At 50.4% G+C, this 10639-nt stretch overlaps 1 protein-coding gene across 1 annotated transcript in view; it reads right to left on the minus strand.

The window, feature by feature from the left end:
- Positions 1 to 6564: 6564 nt before the first annotated feature.
- The window catches only part of SRF (serum response factor (c-fos serum response element-binding transcription factor)), a 13117-nt gene continuing 9042 nt past the window's right edge, over positions 6565 to 10639 (minus strand). The window contains exons 3-6 of the mRNA XM_010008557.1: positions 8788 to 8907; positions 7773 to 7964; positions 7163 to 7239; positions 6565 to 6894 (exon numbers count right to left, since the gene is read on the minus strand). Coding sequence (XP_010006859.1) covers positions 6799 to 6894; positions 7163 to 7239; positions 7773 to 7964; positions 8788 to 8907 — 485 coding nt within the window. The 3' untranslated portion in view covers positions 6565 to 6798. The remainder of the gene's footprint in view (positions 6895 to 7162; positions 7240 to 7772; positions 7965 to 8787; positions 8908 to 10639) is intronic.

A 10639-nucleotide genomic window follows, 5' to 3' on the forward strand; every position in this document is an offset into this window, starting at 1 on the left:
GCAGCAGGAACCTCACCAGACTGCCATGACTTCTCAAATGTGATGGGCAGAGGCTTAGCAGTTGCATCTGCCAGCTCCTTCAGGACCTGTGGATGGGCCCCATCAGGTCCCATAGACTTGTACACATTCAGGTTCTTTAGATGGTCACCAACCTGCTCTTTTCTCCTACAGTGGGCATTGCTTTGTTCTCCCATTCCCTGCTTTCACTTGCTGTGGCCTTTGTGATGAGGCTGGAGCACTTGGCAGAGAAGAGTGAAGCAAAGAAGTGATTGAGAACTTCAGCCTTCTCAGTATCCTGTGTAGCTAGGTCTCCTGTTTCCTTCAGAAGAGGGCCTACATTTTCCTTGGTTGTCCTTTTTTCCCTAACATACCTACAGAAGCTTTTCTGAGTCTTCTTTGCATCCCTGGCAAGATTTAATTCCATCTGGGATTTGGCTCTCCTAACCTGATCCCTAGTTGCTGGGACAACCTCTCTGTAATCCCCCCAGGGTACCTGTCCTTGCTTCCACACCCTGTATCCTTCCTTCTTAAGTCTGAGCTTTTCTGGGAGCTGCTTGCTCATCCACACTGGCCTCCTTGAGTTTCTACCTGACTTCCTCTTAGTTGGGATGCATCACTCTTGGGCCTGGGGAAGGTGATCCTTAAATATCAGCCAGCTTTCATGGGCCCCTCTACCCTCCAGGATGTTATCCCAAGACACTCAAGTGTCTGGGGAGTCTCAAGTGCCAATTGCATCGTGGCAATGTCTTCAGGCCTAGGGTATTTTCACCCCTGCACCCAACCCTCCCTCCACCTTCTCGGGCTTCCTGCAGGGAGAACTGCAGCCCCTCCCCACAGGTTTTATGTTGCAAGACTTCCCCACTCCCAGTGTTTCTGAAGAGGCAATTAAAGCCTGTTGCACACAAGTTTGGCCTGTTTCCAGTTCCCTTCCTACTTTGATGTTATACTGATCTGTAACATGCATGCCATAAAATCAAAACTTTTATGCTTTGCCCATATTTCCCTTCCTTGACGGGCCTCCCAGCAGTTAGCTACGAGCCAGTAGGTATAGATTTCTATTGTTCTGTTAATATTTGTTTTAAATTATTCAATAAATAAATAAATCCACATTAAAATATGTGATCCTGAAGCAACTTGATGTGCCTACCTCAATTCTACCCTCAGTACTACTGCAACTAATTAGACAATTTCCATGTTTTACAACAGCTAGCAGCAATTAGTACAAGCTGCAATTAACTACAGGCTAGATCAGTCAGTGCTGTGATGGATAAATCAGTGCAGTGCTGCAGCAGTCTGTGGGGACCACCCTCTAAAGCTGTGGAACCAACAGTGGACTAAATTCATTTCCAAGCCAGCCTCTTGATTTCTCCATTAGTGCCTGGAGCCTCTGTTGTTGCTATTGATGCTCTCCTTCCAGAATTTCACAGATGCTCTTGAAATCTTTGTGTTTTCCATTAACATGCCATTTTCCTTCCCCACAAATTCCCAATGCATTGTTAAAATTTACAGCATTAAACAGGTGTTTAGTTATACTATGCTTTGCCTTAACAAGTCCCTTCAAATTCTGGAGTGATAAATGAAGTTTATTTGCACTAATGAAGAGGAAGGTAACTTCCTGAACGCCACACAACTACATAAATTTGACACCACACTCACAGGCATTGCTGTTTGCCTCTATTCTTGGCACCTGTTGTTTTGTGCATGTACTGCACCTGCAACAGTGTCACAAACACAAGGTGGTGATAATGCTCTGTAGCGGGAAATGCAGCTGGACTGGTAACACCAGCTGGCAAAATCCCATAGCCAGAACTGTCACCCACAATAACTGGCAGTGGCTGGATAGGACACAGGCATCTTGTTTCTGATGTTGAAAGCTTTTCCGTGGTGTTCATATGCCCTGCTAATGTCTTGGCTCTGATGGTCTTGATACCACGCTTAGTAATTTATCCTAAAAATAATTATTATGTCTGTGGTGTCTTGCTCCGTGTTAGGAGTTTTATTTGTCATACACAGAACCTTGTGCACAAGTAACATGGGGTTATTTGTGCTGATATGGGCTTCGTGGTGCTGAGCCACAAGACATATTTGTGGAGGCATGGTGAACATTGGGCTGGCTGCGGTGCAGTCCATAAATATGAAGCACCTCCTCTCATGATGGTGAAAGAGCCGTTTCACCTCCATTTTGCTCCTAAGCACTTTCTGTATGATCTTCTCTCCTATTACACTGTGATAGGTGTTCTCCAGATTGGACTATGAGAGTTAGCACAGTCCCACCACTGCACAGACTTTAATCAGTCTAAGCTTTCCTTACATTATACTGGTATCTACTCCAGGACCTGATGCCACACAACCGTTAGTATTTGTATTTTTAGCAGGCATACTGTTGACTAAGCAGTGCTGATGACTGTGACAAGCCCTTCTCCATTTGGTTTCTTTCCCACCTTTAGGCATTTTACTGAGCTACCATGTACCCTTCCTTGTCCTGGCCTCTAGGGACCTACAGGCATCCACTTTTGACTTGACTAAGTAATGCCTCTCCAGTTTGGACTTTGAATATTGCTGTATCTTCTTCATAGGAGTTTTCTGCAGGGAATTTCACAGTCTTGGAGTTGGGCCTCATAAAGACAACAGTTAAGTTCCTTCCTCAAATACATTAGGTGTCCAAAAGTAATGGACTCAGAACAGGGGAGGGGAAACAACCTCATTTTCATTTGAGACCAGGATCAGATGCCTGTCAATGTCAGAGAAAGCTGTTCTGCCTGCAGCCTCTAAATTGGTTTATTTCAAAGCCCAGTTTCTTCTTCTTCCTTTCCAAGCCTGGAGATTGGACTGCCCACCCCAACCACCATGTCTGGATGCTCTGACATTACAGCTGCAAGACATCTCCCAGGATGACAGGACCTTGACTAGCATCACTTATCTGTTAAGTGCTGCATCAGGTGAACACTAACTTAATAACAGCATCTTCATACAAAGCTTTGATCTATCCTGGAAATACCTCTATCACTACTAAAAACCATATTTGCCCTCCTTTGTTTTGTGATAGTTTATCAATATATAAATACAAAATCCACCTGGGGCCAGGCCTAGGGATCATACTTTCTTTTATGTTCCAATGGCAAAAAATTCCTCTTCCTAGGCCTTAGTTACTGCCTAACTACTCTGTAAGCAACAGGGGCTGTTTGTCCTCCCTGTTTTAACTGTTGTTTGAGCTTCTCCTGCTCCTCACTGTGAAGACCCATGTATTTGAACAATTCGTTTTCTAAAGTCTCCATTTCTCCTCATTTTTGGTTCATATTTCTCTTGACTTGACACCATGCCCTACTCACCAGCACCATTCCTGAACTTTGAAGGCCAACCCTCACAGCCCTGTTTCCACCACAGGCCTCCTCTAGGAACCCACTGGCTCTGGGACTCCCAAAAGAGAAGTCCAGCTGTTCAGGTCTCACCTGTGCAGGAGGCAGTGGGGATGGAGACTTTTGCAGAGACTCCCTTTGCCACATCATCCCAAGACAACCCCTCACCCCTTGCAGAATACAAACAGGTGCAGGAATCTGTCTCTGATGCCCATTCATTGGTGTGTGTCACCCCCTCCTACAAAGCATGGCCAAGATCCCAAATCTGTGCACAAAATGATAACATTTATTGAAAGAGTAATTTTTTTTTTTTTAATACAAAAGAAAGCTCTGTACATAGTACTGTGATTACTTCCATATCCTTCCAGAAACACAACCCTGGAAACTGAAGGGGGGAGGGGGAAATCCCACACACACTTATGCGTACACACGAGCACACGCACACACACACACAACCCTCAAACCAAGTAAAATGAACTAAAAATGTCACCACACTATAAATGCCGTTTCATCCCTGATACACAAGTGTTCTTACAATTCTGCACTTAAATAAAATACACCATTAGCGTTTAACCAGCAGTTGCCTTTTGGGGAGCCAGGGAGGGGATGCAACCAGAGACATCCTGTAGCAGCAGGGGCACTCCTGCCACCCTGGCCCAGCAGCTCTGCTCCGCCGTGCTAGCGCAAAGCAAAGCAGAGCAAAGCCAGGCCACGAGGGATGTGCTGGGGGGCAGAGGACAATGCAAACCCCAAGCCCTCCTTTTTTTCCTGGATGAACTCCTAAGTACCCAGCTTTGTTTTGGGAGCGTCGCTGAGGAGCTTTCATTACACCTAGCAAGGGGAAATTGTTGCCCTTGGTTTAACCGCCGATCCCGAGTCAAACCAAGACAGCACAGCACTCCCACGTGCTCTGAGCTGCAGGTACACATCTCTCTTAAAGCAAGGATGCTAAGGAGAGGCAGCATGCAATGTCACTTTTGCCAAATAGGCCACCCCCAACTCCCCACAAGCCCTTCCCAGGCTGCATAACAGACTGAGGGCTTAAAGTCCCTTCTGGGAGCATTTTGCACAGGCGGCTTGAAGGGAACCTGTTCACATCTGTGCACTAAGAAATGCCTGTAGAGGGGGGAAACTACAGCCCAGATCATCAGCTAGGAGTTCAGGAGATGCTACCTGCACAGAGAGCAAGGACCGGCCACTGCTGGCCACTTGCCACCCAGGGAGGAGTGGGGATGCCCATAGCCCTTAGGTAGTCACAGGTAGCGCTGCTCCGCACCAAGAGCAGGGACAGAACAGCCACGGGTCCCAGGACGAGAGGTGAACACGGCAGCCAGCAGGAAACCCAGCCCATCTCTGGCTCCCAGGCACACTGCAAGCCTCTTGTTCCTGAGGGATGGCTTTCCCACTTCTAGAGAACAGCCACTGCTCCACAACTTGTCTTCTGCCCATTAAGCCCCAAATGATGGGTATGGAGTCCTCAGTACAGGTAAGTGGGAAACAACCACCTCACTCACTTCAGCTTGATCCCTGGTACACGCTGGTAGGTGGAGAGCGCAGCTTAAACGCTAATGCTGAGGGAACATGTCCAAGGTTACAATACAAACTCAAATGCAAGGCCCCTTTCCTGCCTCCATGCCCACCCACCCCTCTCCCATCCCCCTGGTACAAACCCCATGAAAACTGTACAGGAGCCAAACTTTTATTCCTTAAAGAATTACATAAATACTGAGTTTAACACTTAGAAAAATAAAGTCATTTTCTTTTTTTTTTCTTTTTTTTTCTTTTTTTTCTTTTTTTTCTCCAAGGCTTCTTTTGTCTTTAACTTAGAAAAAAAAAAAAGTTACAGTAGCTGCATCTTCCACTAAGGATTCAGCAGCTTCTCTCACTTGCTCGGTAGGTGGAGAGCGCAGCTTAAACGCTAATGCTGAGGGAACATGTCCAAGGTTACAATACAAACTCAAATGCAAGGCCCCTTTCCTGCCTCCATGCCCACCCACCCCTCTCCCATCCCCCTGGTACAAACCCCATGAAAACTGTACAGGAGCCAAACTTTTATTCCTTAAAGAATTACATAAATACTGAGTTTAACACTTAGAAAAATAAAGTCATTTTCTTTTTTTTTTCTTTTTTTTTCTTTTTTTTCTTTTTTTTCTCCAAGGCTTCTTTTGTCTTTAACTTAGAAAAAAAAAAAAGTTACAGTAGCTGCATCTTCCACTAAGGATTCAGCAGCTTCTCTCACTTGCTCACTCTCCCTCCAGGGACAGGGCTAGGCAGCAGAGCCATTCACAGCAATTCCCATGCAGCACCAAGCATGCCCTAGCCTGTCTCTCATGGCCTTGCTGAGCCTGCACAGGCATCACAGCTGGTCCTTCTCAGCCCAGGATGGCCTGCAGCTCACCCTGGAGCTCAGAGGAAGAGCCTGCCACCTGCCCAGCAGCTCAGTGCCCCATGGGCTCTTCCCTTTGACTCTTTTTTCTCCAAATTCCATCAGACACAGAAATTTAGAAAGCACTGGCTGGAGCTGCAGGGGAATGTGGGATAAACCCAGTCACATTGCCCTGGGGGTAGAGAGTCCGCAAGCAGTGTGAGGACTGAGAAAAGAGTGTGGGGCTGAGCTGGCCACAGAGCCCCCCCAGGAGCTCTCTGGGGCACTGTTGTGCTCCTGGGCATCCACAGACCACCTCTGCTGTGAGAGGGCAACCGCTGGGGCAGAAAGAGGCAGGCTGCAAATCTGCCAGGCAGCCCAGTGAGGAGGCACTGAGGGCAGAGGGTTCACTGTAGTGCATACTAGGAGGATGGGGCCACGTACCACAGGCTGTGCCCTGCCCTCCAGAGGGCAGGCATGCAGGTTTAACCAGAGATGCACGTGCAAGCTGGCCACTCTCCCCTCTCCAGAGCCCAGGGTGAGCTGCTGTGGCCAGGACCTGTCACCCCCACAAAGGCACATTGCTGAGACCAGCAGCACAGCTCTGCTAGGAGCTGTGCCTGCAGAACAGCTCTGGGTCCGAGCTGAGCCCCACACAGAGAAAACACTCATGGGCAAGGTGACTCACAGAGGGCCCAGAAGGAGCCAAAGCCTCCAGCTGGGAACGGCCCACAGTATTTATTTTCAGCGCAGGGCAGTCCTCCCCTCAAGAGACAAGTTTCTTTGGCTGGCGTGAGACAAGCACAGCTATCGCAGCATCCAGAACACCCCCAAGCCCTGCATGGCCCCAGCACAGCTCCACCCCAGGTGGGTCCTGCAGCCCCACGCGCATGCCTGTGTGTGTGTGTGTGTGTGTGTGGGTGAGTGCGTGTTTGTGTGTGTGTGCATGTGTGGATGAAGGAAACGTGAAAAGGCAACAATAAATAACTGGTGCAGTCTGTACGAGAAAGAATTGCCACCAGCCCCGGCCCTGGTGTGACAAGCCAGGGACAGCACCAGGCTGGCAGCAGAGGCCTCTCAGTCACTCTTGGTGCTGTGTGAGGTGTCCAAGTTGACCACTTGCAGCTCCGTCAGGCTGCTGCCACTGCTGCTCTGCTGCCCGATGACAGCCATCTAGAGAGAAAAGGGAGGAGGAAGCACTGAGGGACAGCATGCTTGAGACCACGTGTGCCAGCAGCCAGGGTGGCACAGTCCTTTCTGGGCACCTGTCCAAGGAGGGCAAGACTTCCTCACCCAAGGGTGGGTGGCACTGACAGCTTTCCCAGACCTGAGGACTGGCCCTACCCAAGTGCCCAGGTCTGCCCACACCCACAAAGGATGTGCAGGCAGAGGCAGAGCAAGGACACCCCCTGAACACCTGTGAGTACCAGTCTGCACCTACCTGGTGAAGCTGGACAGCTGAGACCGGGATCTGAACGGTGCCTGATGGGGCTGTCAGGAACACTTGGGGGACGCCACCTGCCACAGAGAGATAGTACAAATGACGCTGTCCCTTAAACAGCACTCCCCCGTGGGTCCTTTCCCTGAGCTCCATGAAGCTTCACAAGGATGAAAGCTGCCTGTTTGCACGTATGGAGGCATCACAGGAGAAAGCCACACATGCTAGTTTTCCAAAAGCTGTGAGAAACAGGCAGAAGCCCTCAATCCAGGTCTTGCCTGAAGGGCTTCATGCTGCTTTGCCCCCTCATGCAACAACAGGTCCTCTCCGGAGTCTCCTAGCTCCCTCCACTGCCTGCCCCCTACACCACCTATCCCAGCAACTCTCACCCTTTTTCCCCAGCAAATAGCTCAAGCAATTCTTTGTATAGGAGAAGGGTGGGAACTAAAAGCACCCATCAAGCATCACCCTTGCCAGGCCTGCGTGCAGCCTCCAGGACTGCTTAGAAGAAAACTCTCTGAAATTAAGACACAGCATAAACACATGCAAAATGAGGAAAAAAAAATCCGTATCAGAGCACTTAAGGGAGCACTGACCCAGACAGCTGTCTTACCCTGATCCTGGACCTGGCTGTGGGACACCTGCATCGCTGAGGGCGCCTGTGAGAAAGCGTTGAGGACCGCGAGTCCGCCGTCCGCGAGGCCGGGCGTGGGCGCGTACATCACCGCGTGTGGGCTGGGGTACATCATGTGGCCACCCACCGTGGTTGGCACAGACGATGTCATGATGGTCGCCGGGAGGGTCACTGGCACCAGGACAAGACCACACATGAGCCACACAGAAGGAGTCCGCTACACCTACGCGCCTGCTCAGCGCTCCTCCCTCAGCCACCTCAGCAACCTGTTCCTGAAGCGTCAGGTGCTTGGAGCTACCTGTCTTGTTCTCCCAAGCTCTTGGGGAAAAGCCCCGAGGAATCACAGAATCTTAGGGGCTGGAAGGGACCTCGAAAGATCACCTAGTCCAACCCCCAAAGGGTTGGTTGAAAAAGGCAGGAGAGCTCAAACCTCTCCTTTCATGAGTGGGTATGAGAGGGCAGAAAAGCACGGTAGCCAAATATTCCAAAAGTGAATTCAACTTAAGATACAAGCTTCCTGACAAAGCTTTAATAAGCTTCGTTGAACTGGACTCAGCCTGCATCCAAGCACCACAACTCAGATTTCTCTAACAGAGGTGTCTTCTGCGTATACAGTAAAAATCTCAAGTAGATGTGAGCCAATGCCTTGTGCTAGGGGCAACGCTGACTCACTAAGAAACCATCTGAGAACTGGGCAACCTGTTCAAAGCCCCATGCTCCAAGTAAGAGCCGATGTTGTATCTGGAGAAGCTCTGAAATTCCTCATAAGGTGCCCTATGCACAGCCACCTCTACAGCACAGCTGCTATAAAGCATAGCACAGGGGCTGCCAACAGGGATAAATACACCTGGGAAACTACCAGAAAGGCTGGGATAGAGTTGGTCTGAAGAAGGATCCTGGACAGGGAGCAGGCATGAGATCTACTGGTTGTGGGGTGTTATCAGTAGTGGATAGGAAGGAAGACAGAACATGGTTACTGTAATGTCCCAGTTACCTGTTCCACTGGAAGAGGTCTGGGTAAGGTCAGTGCTGCTGTCACTAGAGGGAGACGTTTGCTGCGGTGCCTGGTGCACCTGAATCGCCTGGACTGGGACCTGCTGGGCCATGGTACCACCTGGGGAGAGAGAAGAGGCTATGAGCACGTAGCTCAGTATGAATACAGGCACTCTGGGCCATATGAAAGACCCCTAGTCCTGCCCTGGCCACACACAGCTCCAAAGCGTGGCTCTGCACTGCACCAAGGAAGGCTAGCCAAAAGCAGCATGTGGCAGAAACCAGGCCCTGCCCCAAAGAGCAGCTCAAAACCTGCTCTTTTCCTGGCACACGGCGGGCCAAGGAGGGCTTAGCTGGCCTACAGGGCTCCAGAGAGAAAAAGAAAGGCCACAGCACTTTTTGTCCAGCTCCCAGGCATGGTTCAGAAATGTCTGGGGCCCTCCTCACTATTCCTGGCTCTACCAATACACAGTGCAGAAGATGTTGGGAGGAGAGGGCCCAGCACGTGCCCACAGCACAGCCCATGCTCAGCCAGCTCTGCAAGAATCATATCACTGCACTGAGCCAAACTGCAAGAGCCCAAATGCCCAGGCCAGCTGGGTCCTGCTGCCTTCACACTTGGGAGTCCAGCTCCATCATCCACAGGGTACTGAGGGAAAAAATATCTCACCCAGCTTGTGATTCCAAGGACATCACAGTGGCCTACACAGGGACTAGAGACCACTGGGCCACAGAAGTGTGCATTCCAGAGCTTCAGGGACATGGCCACACAGCCTTCAGCCCAGCCCACTTACTGCAAAGCTCTTCAGCTCCAGAGACAAAGATTGGCACAGAAAGCTCCCCTCAGGCCCAGATCCTGTCACCAGAGGGAAAAGTAAGGGATGCCAGAGAGCAGGAACCACGAGCCACCTCACCCAGACTGGGCATCTCCCTACACACCACACCACAGAGAGACACATCCATTATTCTCCAAGCTCCTCCGGATAACAAAGGAAATCAAATCCCCTTGCATGGGATCACGCTGTCTGCCAGGGCCCCTGAGAGTCATAAGGGGTCCAAGAAAGCATGCAGACTATCAGACCTGTTGACTTGGGCACAAACAGGCAAGACACAAGAAACTGTCTCACCCTCAGTGCTGGTCCTCAGATGATGGCTGCCCCCATAAAGGAGAGTCTAGTCCTGTTCTGAAACTCCAATCAGGAGCATGTCCAGCCCCAGTACAACACCTGGAGAACCCTGAGTTGGTGCAACAAGAAATTCCTTCAAAAGACAATGCACACAAGGCAGCACAGCAGCACCACTCCTTCCTTGGCTCTGTCTCTCTCTCTAATCTCTCCTCTGCATTGTGGTTCAGTGACTGATCCAACAGACTGACACCCAAATACAAAAACAAGGGCAGCTGCTCAGATCCAAACACCAGAACTCAAAAATCATTCATCGGGCACCTGAGTCCTTGCATCAGCCCTCCTAGCAGCACAGTTTACCCTCAGCACAGGCTGCACCAGGGACCTGTCCCCACTGTGTTCACTAGCTACAGGGCAAACCCTGGGGCAGCAGACTGACAACCCATGCTTCCCTTGGGGATGCTGCTCCTGCCTAAGCCAAGCATTCTCTGCCCTGTCTTCCCATCTCTTGCTGGTAGCACTGCCAGGCTGCCCTGTGCTCTGGCTCCTCTTTGCTCCCACCTCAGCTGGGTCTCAGCTCTCTGGCCAGGATCCCCACAGATGCCTCCATCCCCCCGTCTCAAGCAAGTGGAGAAGCAAGTGCTGACCTGTCAGCGACACAACTGCCCTCCAGCTCTGGCAGGGAAGCGGAAGACTGTCTGTTGTGCCTGCTGCAGCTGTCCAGCAGTA

This window comes from Chaetura pelagica, unplaced genomic scaffold (genome assembly GCF_000747805.2).
Source record: "Chaetura pelagica isolate M959 unplaced genomic scaffold, ChaPel_1.0 scaffold350, whole genome shotgun sequence".
In the NCBI taxonomy this organism is placed as follows: domain Eukaryota; kingdom Metazoa; phylum Chordata; class Aves; order Apodiformes; family Apodidae; genus Chaetura; species Chaetura pelagica.